At 37.4% G+C, this 17,856-nt stretch overlaps 2 protein-coding genes across 3 annotated transcripts in view; both read left to right on the top strand.

Moving 5' to 3' along the window:
- LOC127438540 (tetraspanin-7-like) overlaps window positions 1–11,583 on the top strand; it is a 38,353-nt gene extending 26,770 nt beyond the window's left edge. The window contains exons 5-8 of the mRNA XM_051694183.1: window positions 1,721–1,876; window positions 1,966–2,049; window positions 5,202–5,284; window positions 8,200–11,583. Of these exons, the coding sequence (XP_051550143.1) occupies window positions 1,721–1,876; window positions 1,966–2,049; window positions 5,202–5,270 (309 nt within the window). The 3' untranslated portion in view covers window positions 5,271–5,284; window positions 8,200–11,583. The remainder of the gene's footprint in view (window positions 1–1,720; window positions 1,877–1,965; window positions 2,050–5,201; window positions 5,285–8,199) is intronic.
- A 4,080-nt stretch (window positions 11,584–15,663) lies between these two features.
- On the top strand, window positions 15,664–17,428 carry LOC127438179 (mid1-interacting protein 1-B-like). 2 transcript variants are annotated; one of them, XM_051693539.1, is made up of 2 exons: window positions 15,664–15,774; window positions 16,100–17,428. In XM_051693539.1, exon 2 carries the CDS (start codon window positions 16,390–16,392, stop codon window positions 16,828–16,830), a length of 441 nt encoding a protein of 146 aa, XP_051549499.1. In that variant the 5' UTR covers window positions 15,664–15,774; window positions 16,100–16,389; the 3' UTR covers window positions 16,831–17,428. The 2 variants fall into 2 exon arrangements, with proteins under 2 accessions (XP_051549499.1, XP_051549500.1); XM_051693540.1 differs by lacking the exon at window positions 15,664–15,774 and adding an exon at window positions 15,781–15,850.
- Window positions 17,429–17,856: the final 428 nt, after the last annotated feature.

The raw sequence follows: 17,856 nt of genomic DNA, 5'->3' as shown, positions 1-17,856 counted from the left end.
CTGAATGTAAATCATTACTATAAGCTTACCGCAGTGACTCGGGTAAGACACGAACGCAGTTTTGAACAAAAAGTTATGTGGTTTCAAAACAAAAAATAAAAGCGAAATCCAATGTAGTGTACGAACGACGGAAGCCTCAAATTTCCCACCAAATCAAACCTGATATCTATGTATGTAAATCATTATTGTAGGCTTACCATAGTCACTCGGCTGAGGCAAGAACATGGTTTTGAACAAAAAGTTACATGGTTTTCTAACAAAAAAATAAGAGAAATTCTTCATAGTGTGCGAATGATGGAAGCCTGAAATTTCCCATCAAATCAACCCCGACAGCTCTGAATGTAAAACCGTTATTGTATGCTCACCGTAGTGACTCACGGTAAGGCTTTGTGCTTTTGAACAAAAAGTTACATAGTATTCTAACAAAAAATGAAAAGAGAAATCCTTCATAGTGCACCTTTTGTAGTTTACGAATGACAGAACCCGACAGCTCTGAATGTAAATCATTACTGTAGGCTTACCGTAGTGACTCCGGTAAAGCAAGAACACAGTTTTCTCACAAAAAAGTTTTGAATAAAAGTTACGTAGTTTTCTGACAAAAAAATTTAACTAGAATTCCCTTGTAGTGTACGAATGACGTTTGCCTGAAAGTTCCCACCAAATCAAACTTGACAGCTCTGAGCATAAAATCAATACTATACACTTACTGTAGTGACTCGGGTAAGGCAAGAACACCGTTTTATCAAAGATTATGCGGTTTTCGAACAAAAAATTAAACAAGAACGTCTTTGCAGTGTACCTTCAAAGTGTACAAATGACGAAAGCCTGAAATTTCCAGCTAAATTGAAGCCGACAACTCTGAAAGTAAATCATTACTGTTGGATTACCTAAGACGAGAACATGGTTCTGAACAAAAAATGTAATGAGAAATGCTATTTAGTGTATGAATGATGGAAGCCTGAAAGTTTCCACCTAATCGAACTTCACAACTCTCAGAATGTAAAGTAATTGTTATAGACTTACCGTAGCGAATCAAGGTTATGGCAAGAACAGCGTTTTGAACAAAAAGTAACTGATTTTCTAACAAAAAATTTAACAAGAAATCCTTTGCAGTGTATTCCCCTTTTTCTCCCCAATTTGGAATGCCCAATTCCCAATGCGCTCTAAGTCCTTATGGTGGCGTAGTGACTCAATCCGGGTGACGGATGATGAATCTGTTGCCTCCGCATCTGAGTCCGTCAATCCGTGCATCTTATCACGTGGTTTGTTGAGCGCGTTACCGCGTGTGGAGGCTTCACGGCATTCTCCGCGGCATCCACGCACAACTCGCCACGCGCCCCACCGAGAGCGACAACCACATTATAGCGACCACGAGGAGGTTACCCCATGTGACTCTACCCTCTCTAGCAACCGGGCCAATTTGGTTGCTTAGGAGACCTGGCTGGAGTCACTCAGCACGCCCTGGATTCGAACTTACAACTCCAGGGGTGGTGGTCAGCGTCTTTACTCGCTGAGCTACCCAGGCCCCCTTGCAATGTACCTTTTAAAGAAAAACGTTAAATAAAAATGCTTTACAAACCATATAAATATAATATCTTGTTAATTTGTTTTACCACTTTATAAGCACGTTTTACCAAAAATGGTGCTATTCAGTTGTATGACATTTTCAGTAAAAAGCTTATCAGACCTTGCAAAAATAACTTACTCTCTTTGTCCTTAGTTGCGTTGTTGTGGCGTTCTGAACTACACTAGCTGGTTCTCCAGCGTTTATTTCCCTGTCAATGGAATTCCACCCAGCTGCTGTGCCAACATTTCCGACTGCAACATCTCAGACCTGAGGAACACCACCATAGCAGTCACTAAAGTCCACCAACAGGTAACACACACACACTCACTCACACAAACAAACACACATGCTTGCTGTTTTCATTTCCATCTATTTAAAACATGTTTTTCATTTCTCAGGGCTGCTACAAACTAGTGACATCCTTTATTGAGACTAACATGGGCATTATCGCTGGAGTAACATTTGGAATCGCATTCTCACAGGTAGGAAAGAAGAGATTTTAGTGAAGAGTTTGGTGAAACTGGTACTCCCAAAATCGTGAAATGCTCTATACCTTTGTAGCATTTTCCCACTTTTCACTTACAATGTTAGTCTCGATTTCTTGCACCAAAAAACATTTTATTATTTAGTTTAATGTGACCATTTTCCACCCTCTGCCTGACCTTCACACTTTGTTTACACCAGATGCGAGCATTGCAACAGTTTAGGGACAACTCGTTAATTTCGTACATCTAACTCAAAATAGCAATAACCCATTTTCCTAAATATGACCCCTTTAAGTGATACTTAAGGTTTATTTTTTATTTTATCCGAACTTGAGCAGGATTCCTTTTCCTAAGGTTACGAGTCAAAAATCACTTCTGGTGTTACTGTTTGTGAAATAAAATGTACTGAAATCTGTTTTCTGTTTCTACCGAAACAAGTGAACAGCTGGCTGGTGTTTTCTCACACATGTGTAGCGGTGGATGTCGTAGAAATTAGTCACTCTGTACGGCTGTGTGTGCATTTGTGTGATGGCTAAAACAAGAAATGTGCTGCCATGACAACCTTGCGGTGAACGGCGACCTGGGCTGTCTGTGTTTTCCCAGCTCTCATTTAGTAAACACACACAGACACACGCACACAGTGGCGTGGGAGCCGAGTGTGTGGCACAACTGGGGTTTGCTGGCGAATGTGCCTGTTTCAAACACAATCAGCCACCCTGTCACTCACGGCCGACTCAGCGGAACACACACAAATACACTTCTTTGCCTCGGGACTATTATGCATATCTCTATCTCTCTTTTTCTATCCGCACTAATGGGTCTAATGGGTAGGAACAATTTTACCTCTCCGAAACACATTACAGTTCTGTTTCAAAACCTAGTAATCAACCTTGTTGTCTTCTAATGCTTTTGTGAGTGGTTTTTCCTTTTTTTTTATCATCTATTTGCTTAGTAGTTCATTTTATTTGGTCCTGTGGTCTGACAAATTAATTTATAAAAGTAGGAATATTCCATGTGGTTTCTGCATGATTTCTGCAAAAAAAACAAAAAAACAAAAAAAATGTTTTTTTTGCATGTATGCTAAAGACAAAAGAATTAGTAAAATGCTGTTTAAAATACGTTTAGGTGGAGTCAACTTCCCAAAAGTATTTTGTCATAAAATAGTCATGTTTTAATTCTGATGCCGCACGCATTTATTCACGCTCAAATTTAAAAGCTCACCATTTACACATACTGTGGACTAATTGCAAAAAAATTGGTCTCATTTTTCAGAAATCCCCCCCAGATAAAATAAAAAAAGACTCCAAAAATATTATTTGTGTTTATAATCGTATGATAATTTTCTTTTGATTTTATTTTATTTTTTTTTTATTTTTTTTTGCCGTTTTCTTTGTAAAAATGTTAAACATTTAATTCTGGTTCTGTTCACTCTACCTTATACTGAAAAGTCTTATTTCATTCCACTAGATGGCAGCAAGCACAAAAAAAAATATTTTTTTCTCTATCACATTCCTTCCCAATTTACCAATTTGAAATCTAGGTGGCGCTCTAACACATTTTAGCTCTCAAAGACTTTAGTTCGTCCATAGACATTCAGTCTAATTTTCAGTACATGCACCACCATATCTCGGCCTCTGAGTGGACTAGAAGCTCAATCTGGGTGCCATTAGGAAGCTGAGATCCCCTTTGTGATGATATATCATATTTTATCATCAATAGTCGAAAACATATTTTTCTGATGATTTGTTTAGCATGCTTTTCCTACTGTATGGCATATTTTGTTCTGGACATCTAAGATATAACATTGGAATATTCAGCCAAGCAAATTTACAGACAAGTAAACATTGGCTCATTTTTTAGATAACTTTCTAAGGTAAAAGCAGATATAAGGTTTTTAGCTATTTAAGGGTTAACATCAGCAGTTATCAGAGCATAAAAGAGACATTTGTATTTGATGACTTAAAGAAATCATATTTTACTTTGTGATTCTTTTGAAAATCTTTCAAACTGAGGTATTAGGGCAACAACATTAACTGTACAGTCACATTCCTGAGAACGAGAGCTTTCATTTGATATATGACTTGTCCATTTAGGTGCTATGTGAAAGATTATTATTTTCACATAAATATTTCTGCCCCATTACCTCTAGGGGGTGCTAATTTGTGCCGTAAATTATTTGAGGCCTTATTTTGTTAATGTAACATAAATTCAGAAGTGATTCTAAGCTTTCAAATGATTCATCATATGCCTGACTTATGTATACGGAGACTTTAACATTTTAAGCGTAAACTTTTTCCGTGTTATAGCGCCCCCACCCCTTTGGACTCACCGGTGGGTCCATAGAGTTTATGGGGATAAACAAATCTTCACAACAAAGGAGACACAAGCTCAGCTCTTAAACCTAGCGAGCAGCCTTTATTGTCTACATAGGCAGCTGCCTTCTTAAGGCTAGGGTATACTTCGGTTTTCTGTGTGCAGTTCTGTCTCACGCACAATCAAATGCTTAGCCCAAAAACTAAGCTGCACGCAGACAGTCCGTGTGTACCGTGCTGATGATCAAATTTGTGACACGCGCACTCTGCACAAGAAGTATTGACACATGGAAAAGCAAGGTAAACTTTGGCCTTTAGGTAGCATCCTAACTGAAATGGAGCCTCATAAGTGACTGAATTGGAAGGCTTTACATCGGCAGTAACTCCACATGGCACACAAATAACACTATTCGCATGAAGCACACAAGAGACTCAACTTTCTGACAGATTGATGTTAACATTTTCACAAATGCTGTCGATTGAGCTGAACTTGTATTAAACCCAGAATATTACTTTAATCCTTTTCGGTCTTGATCAGTGACATATCTTGGAGACGTTGCCCTGCTAATACATCTAATCCTGTACTATATGTGTGTGTCTGTGCTTTCCACGGATGTGGAATTCTTTCAGCTGAGTGAAATGAGAATCAGTAAACATTCATTATGATTATAACTAGAATTTCAGCCTGCAAAGAGAATAAACGGTGAACCCGAGAGAGCATCCAACAGTAACGACTATCACAATTTAATTTAATTAGCAATTACGCTGCAAGAGAAAAAAGTTCTCATCTGCAAAATACAGTTTTACCATGATAACAGCGATGTGTGTGTGTTTCAGCTGATCGGGATGCTGCTGGCTTGCTGTCTGTCACGATTCATCACTGCCAATCAGTACGAGATGGTGTAGTGGCGTGGGCACAGGTGAGTGACACACACACACTCAAACACAGGCTGTCTTTTTCAAACCTTAGTGAGCTGCCTCGATATCTGTTGTCTACACTGGCCGTTCTCTTCTTACATTTTAACCAAAATTGAACCTCATAAGCGACTGATTTGAAACAAAATTCAAAACACTAACATGCGGCACAAAAATAGCATTCCTCACTTGAAGTGTACAAGAGGCTCGACACTCGCAGCTGATTATTATAGAGATTGACGTTAGCATGTTGCTAAGCTAATGACGCAGTACTCAAATAAGCACAAAAAATGCGTTTTATTAGATGGAACTATTTTGTAATGATACTTTTTTCTGCACGATTCTCTTCCAACTGTTGCTCTGCCATGACAGTAGTTGACCTGACAGAAAACTGACCATAGAAGAAGACAGTTCACCCTAATGACCACTATACCACCCCTTGTGGAAACGCTGAGGATGCAAAGCGTACATGCGCTACGTTACAAATTGCACATTTTGGAAGACAAAGAAGTTGATTTAGTGTAGCTTCTGCGTTCATGTACTTGAATGTTGAATGTTTCATGTCCTAATGTGTTTTGTGCCTGTGAAAACTAAGGCAGCAATTTTACACGCACACACCAATTATCAAACCCACGGCGGCATTTGACAGCACTGCTGAGGGTGACAAGTAAAGCCGTTTGCATCAAATAAAATTCCTCTGTTATTACCCAGCTGACTTCATGTCTCTTTAACACCTTAGACAACTTCATTTCTCAGCCTGACACGCACATACAAACACACACATATGAATGAGTGTGAATATTATGCTGCTTTCAAGTCATGTTGGAATGATTGTATTTACGAGAGGAACGCACATGAACACCACCACAGTTTCGTAATTACCCTTTGGAAACACTGGATATTTGCTAAGCCCAGACTTTCCAGTTTTATCGAGCAAATTGGTATAGAGCTGTTCGGTCATGACGTCAATGTTTAGTCCAACCCGGAAGGCTGATTCGCCATGGAATTTCCAATAGGTTTTTAGAATAGCGGACTTTGCTCTATATGAGTAAAATAAAATAAAAATTTCCCCAAATTTGGAATGCCCAATTCCCAATGTGCTCCAAGTCCTCATGGTGGCGTAGTGACTCACCTCAATCCGGGTGGCGGAGGATGAATCTCGTTGCCCCTGCGTCTGAGACCGTCAATTCACGCATCTTATCACGTGGCTTGTTGAGCGTGTTACCGCGGAGACGTAGTGCATGTGGAGGCTTCACGCTATTCTCTGTGGCATCCACGCACAACTCGCCACGCGCCCCACCGAGAGCGAGACATTATAGCGACCACGAGGAGGTTACCCCATGTGACTCCACCCTCCCTAGCAACCGGGCCAATTTGGTTGCTTAGGAAGCCTGACTGGAGTCACTCAGCACGCCCTGGGATTCGAACTCGTGAACTCCAGGGGTAGTTAGTCAGCATCTTTACTCGCTGAGCTACCCAGGCCCCTGTAAAATAAAATTATTGACGAACATTACTTGAATAGATTTTCAGGTTTTGTTCTGCACATGGTCAGACCTGAAAAGTGAAGTGTGAAGCCACTGTCATAAGAACTACAATGGTTGTCTGATTCGTCAAGCAGGTACACTGAAACAAATTTATTTTGTATAAAGGTTAAAGTAAATTTAGCAGAAAAAATTAAGTACTTTCTACATTGATAAAGTTAAGGTGTAAACCTAAAAATATTAAGTAAATTCTTAATTTGTAATCTTCAAATGTAAAAAAATTATTTTGTGGTGAAATAAATTTAGCAGAAAAAATTAAGTACTTTCTACATTGATAAAGTTAAGGTGTAAACCTAAAAATATTAAGTAAATTCTTAATTTGTAATCTTCAAATGTAAAAAAATTAAGTACTTTCTACATTGATAAAGTTAAAGTGAGAACCTAAAAATATTAAGTAAATTCATAATTTGTAATCTTCAAATGTAAAATAATTATTTTGTGGTGAAATAAATTTAGCAGAAACAATTAAGTACTTTCTACATTTGTTAGTGTGAACCTAAAAATATTAAGTAAATTCTATATTTGTACTCATTTCAAACATGTAAAATAAATGCTCTAGCTTATAAGTAATTATTATTTGTGATTGTTTGTTATGTTTACAATGCATCATCATGTACCAGTCCTACAATAGAAAATCTTGTAATATTTATTTGCTCATTTGAGTAAATTTCCCAGGTAAATGAAACGTTTGGAAGCTGGTGCACCGGGCTTGAATAATTAATGAGCTTGCCTAGTTTCACTGTTTTCAAGTCCATTTATTGTTGATTTTGTTATTACGTTTAGGAACTTCTTGTTTAGTGAAGTCTGAAGTTCATTTTCTACTCAAAATGACCTGTTCATGATAAAAAAATAAATGTGTTGATTGTTACCGTCATCGTGTTTTGGGCCGCAAGTGTTGAGGTCTGCGTGCGCAGCTCCTGAATCTTGTTTCTTTCGACATTAAAGCAAGGTGATGTTGGCTAATAGAATACATAGTATGCATTAAGGTTCTCTGTGGAAGGCTCCCATGTGTCATGTCATGTGGTACATGAATAACTATGTTAAAAAATAATCGAAATGCTAGTACACTTCACTTAATTCAGTGCTACAATGCTTAAGAAATAGACACAACTTTTGAGAACCTTTTTAAGGGGTTTTACCGTGCAAACTGTCTAAAAAACAGCACACTAATGAAAGCACTGCCGTTAAAAGTACCCAGACTTGCACAATATATACAGTATATTTAGATAAACTAGTCCCTAATCGTAATTACAACTTCCACGCTTGTAAACTGGACTTTACGTGACAGAACTTGAAGGCAGCATTAGCTTGTTAACCTGTGATATTGAATATACGGTACACACACTCACACTGTCTAATCCTTTTCCCCTCCTTTACAGGTATAGACGACGTACGACACCTTGGAAAGGGAAAGCAACCCAAAAATGCTAGCACACTCCATTTTTATCATTCTCTCCTTCCTGTCTCTTTTTATTCTCTCTTTATCTTTCAGGCTGTCTTTCCAGGCTTCAATCTGTTATTGCATCATTCCTTAATTGTGCAGTTGTGTCATGACCGAAGCCTCTCTTTTCTTAACTTTAACGTCAGACAGGGAAAAGGAAATGGTTTTTGAGGCGCTTCTGTGTCTGTATTTTACTCTGTACAAAGCCTTGCATGCAGAGACCATCTCACGCCATAGACTAGAACTAAAATCAACAGCATTTTTATTTGTGTCCAAATCAGCTGCAATCGCAACAATGTACTGGTTAGGACACGGTATCAGTTGGTTTTTTGTCCAGTGCTTTTTCCAAGATGTTTTTGTATTTAATCAGCCGCGATAGCAACAAACAACGTGCAAAGGCTTGGGTTTAAAATTTTGTCGCATTGAATTTGGCAGCCCCAGCCACAGTGAAATCTCACTGGTCCAAAATCCAGCTCTTAATAGTTGTACATTACACATTAAATGTTCTAACTGGCTGTGGTTTTGTCGTTTCACCCAACATTTTCAGTGCTGTGGGCAGATAAACCGCAGTGTTAATTAACCCCTAGAAAGTCACTTCGATGCACATTTCTTAGTTACTTGTGTGCTGCTTTTTTGGAGAGGAAATCAATTAAAAAAAGAACAAAAATAAGAAGTTGTTGCTGTTGTAAAATCTTTGGCAAAGAAATGTCTTTTTTGTCTCCTTAAATTTCGTTTTCATCGCAGTACCAGGTTGAAAGTCTTGTTGAACTTGAGTCTTGGTAAAGTCACTCAAAAACGGTCAATTCTGCCGTGTTTGTGAAAGTCAAAAACAAGCAGCCTTCTGCCACATACACAAATGTCTGTACAGAATTTGTCGACGTTTAGACTGAAGTGTTAAGATGTGCCCTAAAACTAGCGGTACTTTTTGGTGTACAGTTCGGACTACGACCTAAACACTGTATAATTGCTGATTGTATTTCTCAGTCTTTGGGTTGTAGTGACAGTTTTACATTGTATCTCTCTCGTGGACTGTCGACACACTGTATTTTCTCTTTTGTGTAGAGTTTGATTGTAAGAATCCAATCACACTGGGCGTCTCTTTTAGCATTTATGGTATTCACACTTTACAGTTCAGGGAGCAGGCATTATTTTCAGTTATATTTCAGTAAACAATGTTGCAAGAAAACGTATGTGAACCCTTTGGAATTAGCTGGTTTTCTGCATTAATTGGTTATTAAATGTGATCTCAACGTCATCAAAGTCACAAGTATAGATTAGACACAATGTGCTTAAGCTAACAACACAAGCAATTATAATCTTTCATGTCTTTATTGAACACATTCCATTAAACGCTCACAGTGCTGTGGAAAAAGTAAGTGAACCCTCAATGATGGCAAGCGCTCCAGGCCCCGAATCAGCAAAGCAGTCCCAAATCATGACGCGCCCTCCACCGTACTTCACTGCTGGGATGATGTTTTCATGTTGGTATGTGGTGCCATTTTTACACCATATGTAGTGCTGCATGTTCTTCCCAAACAATTCAACCTTTTCAGAAGTTTTATCAGTACATAAAACATTTTCACCGTAGTGTTGTGGAGTGTCAAGGTGGTCTTTGGCAAACTTCAGGCATGCGGCAATGTTTTTGTTGGAAAGCAGCAGCTTCCATCGTGATATCCTGCCATGGACATCATGCCTGTTTAATGTTTTCCATATAGTAACTCATGCACAAAGATGTTAACCAGTTCCAATGATTCCTTCAAGTCTTTAGCTGTCACTCTAGGGTTCTTTTTTACCTCGTTGAGCATTCTGCGGTGTGCTCTTTGAGTCATCTTGGCTGGACGGCCACTTCTAGGAAGAGTAGCTATAGTACTAAATCATCTCAATTTATAGACAGTTTGTCTAACTGTGGACAGATGGATATCTAAGCTATTCGAGATAAATTTGTAACCATTTCCAGCTTTATGCAAAGCAACAATTCTTGATCGTAGGTCTTCTGAGATCTCTTTTTTGAGAGGCATGGTCCACGCAGATGCTTCTTATCAAAATGTTTGAGTACTTTTTATAAGTCAAAGTAGCTCTAACCCACACCTCCAATCTCATTTCATTAATTGGATGCCAGGTTTATCATGTCCTGACTCCAATTAGCTTTTGTTGACATCATTGGCATAGGGGTTCACATACTTTTTCCAACCTACACTGTGAATGTTTGAAAGACGTATTCAATATGTACAAGAACAATATAATAATTAGTGAATTATTAGTTAAAACAGATGTTGTTTGTTCATTGTTGTAATTTATGAAGATAACCAGATTTTAAGACAAATTTATACATAAATGCAGGTAATTCCAAAGGGTTCACATACTTTTTCTTGCCACTGTTTAAGTGGGTGAATGTTTGCATGAGAAGATAATGAGGATTTTGGTATGATAAATAATATTTCTAAGAAAGGATGGTATATTGTAAAAAAAAAAAAAGAAAAAAAAGAGAGAGACCCTTTTATCAAAGTCGTTTAACAGCCGTTAGATCTTAAAGAAACGGTGGTTGAAAGGTTTACCTTTCGTCAAATTTGGTCTGTAAAAGAGCTTTATTTTTATTGCAAATTGTCTTGTAATTTACTACCAACTAAAATTTCATAACTGAATTATAGACGAATGGAAATATTCACGTGAAATAAGATAGAACACTTTCATTTATGGCTCTAAATAAAGTGAAATTCACATAAATAAAAGATTTTCTGAAGAATCGACACAGAAAGTTCTTTACTTTGCGAAGCGTTTTGCGAAGCGTTTTGTTGGTTCACAATTTTTGAATGCCTGATTTCAGTCACATGAGCCAAGCTTTAGAGAGCTCTGTCATTTATTTTATTTATTATTCATTTATTTTAAATATGTGGTATAAATACTGCTTTCAATTTAAATTAATTGTTCTGTGAGGTACTGTTAACAAATTCTGACGATTCCATATTTACACGTGTCAGTGTGCATGTTTTTTTGTTTTGTTTTTCTAATTTAATTTATTTTTTTTGTATGGTTTTCTTATCATATAACTTTATTATCATATGGACTTAGTATTATTATATTAATCTTTTAAACAATCATTTCTGCAGCTGCCCCTTGTGTTAAATGGATCATTAAGTATTCGAGTCTGAACACACGTGATGAATTACACATCTCAAGATAGCCGAGCAGAGTAATAATATACAGTACTTTGTATAATGAAATAAAACTTTTTAAAATGCATCACCAGCTAGCATGCCAACAAAATGTATGTTGATATTGTAAACAACCGTGATCTCTATCAATAAAATGGTTCTTCGTCGTTGCCAGTTTCTGCTTTGTCTTCATTTAAATTCGAATTATTGGTGTTTGAACTGCATTGCCGACATTAAAATGCATATGAGCAAATTTCAGTAAAAGTTTTTAGATGGTATTTATGAGACCCAAGAAAGACTAAACAAAGATATGCCATACTTATAGTTTTAAAATGTAATGCCAAATGTAATTGAAATGAACAGAAAATAGACACCGTTTTCTGAAGTGGTTATTCTGAATAAGCATTATCTTCATTTTTGATACTCAAAAAAGCATCTTGCTGTCTCAATGTATTTGAATAAGTTGACAAATTTTGCACTATCACTACTGTCCTATATGTGCACAATATCACCCCCATGGGGGCCTTTTACCCCAAATGTGGGGTACCTCTTGCCACATTTTTTTTTTAATTTTTTTTTAATGTATTTTAATCAAAATAACCTTCCCTTATTATTCTTATTTTCACACAAATGATGTTGCTCCATCAATATTCAATAAAAAGAAATGTATTTTTTCAATCTTTATACCCTTTGTGACCAGAAAAAAATCCCATCTTCCTTAAGGGGTGCCTTTAGTCCCATTGTACCCTAATTAGTCATGCAGAATTGATAAAATAGTGATTAAAGTTGTGATTTTTTATTTTTTATTTTTTTATGCATTATAAGCCCAGACAAGTTCACTGAACTTAATTTTATGGAAACTCGTTGCCCTAAAAATTTTAATTCTTCACATTTTTCCTTAGTTATTGCTTTGACTCAAGTAACATTAATATAAAAATAAGTTTTTTTAAAGTGATAGTTCACCCCAAAATGAAATTTCTCTCATCATTTACTCACCCTCATGCCATCCCAGATGTGTATGACTTTCTTTCTTCCGCTGAACACAAACAAAGATTTTTAAAAGAATATTTCAGCTCTGTTGGTCCATACAATGCAAATGAATGATGACCAGAACTTTGAAGCTCCAAAAATCAAAGGCAGCATAAACGTAATCCATACGACTCCAGTGGTTTAATCCATGTCTTCTGAAGCGATGCAATCACTTTGGGTGAGAAACAGATCAATATTTAAGTCCTTTTTTACTATAAATCTCCACTTTCACTTTCACATTCTAAAAGTGAAAGTGGAGATTTATAGTAAAAAGGACTTAAATATTAATCTGTTTCTCACAAACAACTATCATATCACTTCAGAAGACGTGGATTAAACCGCTGGACTCGTGTGGATTACTTTTATGCTACCTTTATGTGCTTTTTGGAGCTTCAAAGTTCTGGTCACCATTCACTTGCATTGTTTGGACCAACAGAGCTGAAATATTCTTCTAAAAATCTTTCTTTGTGTTCTGCAGACACATCTGGGATGGCATGAGGGTGAATAAGATGAGAGAATTTTCAAGTAAATAAGTCTTGAGAGACAACAGGTAAAACAGTTAAAAAATTGTTTAAGTAATGTAGACATGACCTATTTTTTTTTATTTTTTATTTTTATTTTTTTTTTGTGTCTAACATGTTTAGATTCAAAGTAATTTACATTTCTTAGTATCGAAGATTTTACGATGAAGATTCACTGATTCACTGACCGATATTAGTTAATTCAGCTTGTTTTTGAGTTGATTTGGCAAATTCGCTTGTTAATTCAACTTAAGTATACAAATGGATTCAATGAGAATGGACTCAAACAAGCTCAGATTGATTGAACTCATATTCCAGCAGAATGAGAGAAATCATTCAAATCATCCACCTAACTCAAAACACCTACGCAATGGATTTATGTTTATTGTACTTAATTTATTTGGGTTAAAACAACATCAAGGATAACTGTGAATATATGTGTAAATTTGTCTGCATTAATGAAATAATTTTTTTATGAAATGAATTTAAATTGAATGGCCTGGGAAAATTGTTACATTAATTCCCCAAGAGAGCACTAGATGGCAACACAATGTTGATGAAAAACGTAACGTGGCCACAAACTACTGATATACAGCTCTGGAACAGAAAATGAAGAGACCACTGCAAAATGATCAGTTTCTCTGGATTTACTCTTTATAGGTATGTGTTTGAGTAAAATGAACATTTTTGTTTTATTCTATAAAGTACTGACAACATTTCTCCCAAATTCCAAATTAAAATATTGTAATTTAGAGCATTTATTTGCAGAAAATGACAACTGGTCAAAATAACAAAAAAGATGCAGTGTTTTCAGACCTCCAGTAATGTAATTCATAATGCAAAATAATGCATATTCATTTTTAAACAACACAATATTAATGTTTTAACTTAGGAAGAGTTCAGAAATCAATATTTGGTGGAATAACCCTGATTTTCAATCACAGCTTTCATGCGTCTTGGCATGCTCTCTTCCAGTCTCTCACATTGCTGTTGGGTGACTTTATGCCACTTCTGGTGCAAAAATTCAAGCAGCTCGGCTTTGTTTGATGGCTTGTGGCCATCCATCTTCCTCCTGATCACATTCCAGAGTTTTCAAAGGGTTCAGGTCTGGAGATTGGGCTGGCCATGACAGGTTCTTGATCAGGTGCTCCTCCATCCACCCCTTGATTGACCTGTCTGTGTGGCATGGAGCATTGTCCTGCTGGAAAAACCAGTCCTCAGAGTTGGGGAACATTGTCAGAGCAGAAGGAAGCAAGTTTTCTTCCAGGATAACCTTGTACGTGTCTTGATTCATGCATCCTTCACAAAGATGAATCTGTCCAATTCCAGCCTTGCTGAAGCACCCCCAGATCATCACTGATCCTCCACCTGGTCGTCTAATGGTTAGACGGAGACCTGGAGAGGCCTTCAAGCCACAGTGTCTCGCAACCACTGTGAAATTTGGTGGAGGATCGGTGATGATCTGGGGGTGCTTCAGCAAGGCTGGAATCGGGCAGATTCATCTTTGTTTTCTTTGCATTACTCGAGGTCTGAAAACACTGCATCTTTTTTGTTATTTTGACCAGTTGTCATTTTCTGCAAATAAATGCTCTAAATGACAATATTTTAATTTGGAATTTGGGAGAAATGTTGTCAGTACTTTATAGAATAAAACAAAAATGTTCATTTTACTCAAACACATACCTATAAATAGTAAATCCAGAGAAACTGATCATTTTCCAGAGCTGTATATTGTTATAACATGTTCAATTACTGGTTAAACAACCAGAAAGTATTCAAAACCTCTTAATTTTGAACCTAACAGACGCCATTTTGTGAAATGTTTGAGAAACGTGTGGTATCTTTAAAATAAATTCCACTTGCTTTGATATTGTGTTATATAATAGGATAAAATTACACAATCATGCATGTTAAAGTCTCATTATTTGCATGAAAAGTTTAAGGTGCATTTGCATAATTCCAGCACTGGCTTTGCATGCACATGTCAGAATTTACCTTTGCACTTTAAGGATAAGTTAAAGGATGTTACATAATATATTAAGGTCTCATTTAGAAATTGTATCTTCTTTAAATATATATATATATATATATATATATATATATATATATATATATATATATATATATATATATATATATATGCATATGTTAGTCTCCTTGCATCCTGTTTTTTTTTTTTTTTTTTTTTTTTTGACAAATAATGAAAGTGTAAGACTTCTTGTTTGCTAATGAATCAGAATACATCCTAAAAACAAAACAGAAATCTAAATTATTAAGTATTTCGTTGTGTTGGGTCATTAATCTAAACCCAACGTGAGTTAAAATCAAATAGTTAATGTTATGCAAACGTTTGTCTTCCACTTTCAAGAGAAAAAAAGAGGGGGAGACTAATTCAGTCAATCTTTTTGGCACTCAAAGTATGAAATCTAACACATAAAATGCTAAAAGTACGTATAATCTGCGTATTTAAAGTATTTTAAACGGTATTTCTATCACTCTAATCCGGTTGCTCCCTCACCAACACTGTCGTGTCTTTGACCCTGAACTGCTGCCTTTGGCAAGCAGCCGGATTTCCTTCCTGCCCTCTGATTGGCTGCTTCTAGGCGCGAGCCTAATCAGCCTAGAATCTGATTGGACGAGAGCGGCTGAGCGGTAGTGGGCTGATGCTTTGTCTCATGAATATTCTTAAATTCCATGGCGCTGCATGCGGCCACGCCCACTGCCCATTCTCTTCCGCCGACATTTCCACCGGTCACGCCTTGGACTTTGCCGGACTCTTTCGGGTTTAAGGGAGGACACATATCAGCAAAGGTTAGTATTTGAAAGCGTAATTTATTTGATTGAGATTAAGTTCGCCGGCCGGCTTTTCCTATAGGAAATCAGAGTGGTAGGAAGCGATGTACATTTGCATGCAGTACATATTTGAATCCAGTTTACTTTAAATATATGTAATAATGTAACATTTCGTGCCTTAATCATTTTTGTGAATGTTATAATTTATTATGGAAAAACAGTCATCTTATTCTTTCAATTTGATTGCCTTTCTAATCTCATTTTTCATGCTTACAGTAATATTTTGATCATATTTTAGTGTGTGCATCCTCTCTAATCTATTCCCCCATGTATGTTATTTCAGGTCACATTATCCGGTTACGACCTGGTTATGCTGAGCGTTTGATTGACGTGTGGAAGCCACGCCTTTGCTTTAAATCCACCTGCGTTTCCAGAAACTCACCCAACTGAAACGCACAAAGGATTTGAGCACTGTTTGGACACAAGTCATCACTGGGATAAACCCTCCGTGTCTCTGGACCGTCCAGCCCAAGAACCACTTGAAAACACCTACTGCGTATTATTAAGCATTGAGTTCAAGCTCTCCAGGTCAGCATTTCCTAAAGGGCATTGATCCATTCTCCAACAGCGAAGATGATGCAGATCTGCGATTCTTACAACCAAAAAAACTCTCTCTACAATGCTATGAACCGGTTTATCGGTGCTGTGAATAACATGGACCAGACGGTTATGGTGCCAAGCTTGTTGAGGGATGTCCCATTGGACCAGGAGGAGGAGAAGGAGGTGAACTCCTACCAGGATGGAGACATGTACGGCTCGTATGCGCTCCTCAAATCGATCAGGAACGATATCGAATGGGGCGTCCTTCAAGCCGACGAGCGGCGCAAGGACAAACTCGGAGTCACGGCGGCCCTGGAGATGTCCCGCATCGAACCAGATGATGAAAACTTGGAAAAGCTGTTTCACTTCCATCTTAACGGATTGCACACGGTACTGGCGAAGCTCACGCGCAAAGCGAACACTTTAACGAACAGGTACAAGCAGGAAATCGGAATCGGTGGCTGCGGGAATTGAAATGACTCGGAGTTTAATCGTGAAAAGTGAGAGGGGGCATCCGGGGTTGAGGCCAAATGACCCCCCCCCACCCCCCACCCCCCGGTGGCTTCCGCGCAACTACATTATCCTGGATCGGAAAAAAAGACTTGCACTTGATGCCCTTAATTCCCTTGCTGAAATCCCTTGAAATTGTTTGCGCAACCTGGCTACTCTACCTACTCTTACCCAGTTTATTTAAAAAAGCGAAACAAGCTAACTTTAAAAAAGAAAAATATGCAGTAAACTTTTGATGGGCGTTATGATAGTTTTGAGAACTCTGTTAATGTAGATTATAACAATTTGAGGCTATAGGGTAAAAAAATAACCCTATATTACAATTCTGCGCTAAAGTCACAGAGATTCTACGAGCCGTTGGTTCTTTATGACGTCATGACCGATGATGCGGAATCGAATGATGATTCTATTTGTTCCAAATAGAATGTTGACTGATTCCAGGAGATTATGTCAGAATAACTGTTGGTAATTGTCTAAGATTGTCTAAGAAAAAAGGAGAATTGTGTTGTGTATTTTTTGTAACATAAAGTTGAGTCCGCAAATAAACATTTTGTAAATGCAATGCCGTTGACGTGACTCTTTACTGTAGAGTGTAGATGATTGAGTACCGAATGAGCCCTCTCATCATGATAATGAATCATCTGTCTGTGGGATGTTCTTGCAAAATATCCTGATGTCAAAATGCGTATGTTGGGATCAGTGATGAATCATTTGCTTTTGGTACGTCCTTTGGAAATTACCAGATGTTTTAATGCTTAGGTTGAATCAGATTTTCCTAATTTAATGCTTTACTTAAGTGTCCATATGCTCTTCTGTAAATATGGAACTAAAGTTTGTATGGCGTAGGCTTCAGTATGCCGGCTGTTTTATCCTGCTCAGCAAACAGTAGCATGTGTTGGCACGCAAAGCACATCTGCTGCTGAGATCTGCAAAGGCGATCAGGCACAATCAGTTATATTAAGACCTGGCAATCTGAAAGAGCCCAGCACC

Source organism: Myxocyprinus asiaticus, chromosome 49, assembly GCF_019703515.2.
Source record: "Myxocyprinus asiaticus isolate MX2 ecotype Aquarium Trade chromosome 49, UBuf_Myxa_2, whole genome shotgun sequence".
Classification (NCBI taxonomy): domain Eukaryota; kingdom Metazoa; phylum Chordata; class Actinopteri; order Cypriniformes; family Catostomidae; genus Myxocyprinus; species Myxocyprinus asiaticus.
This window is presented reverse-complemented; position numbering and strand designations above follow the sequence as displayed.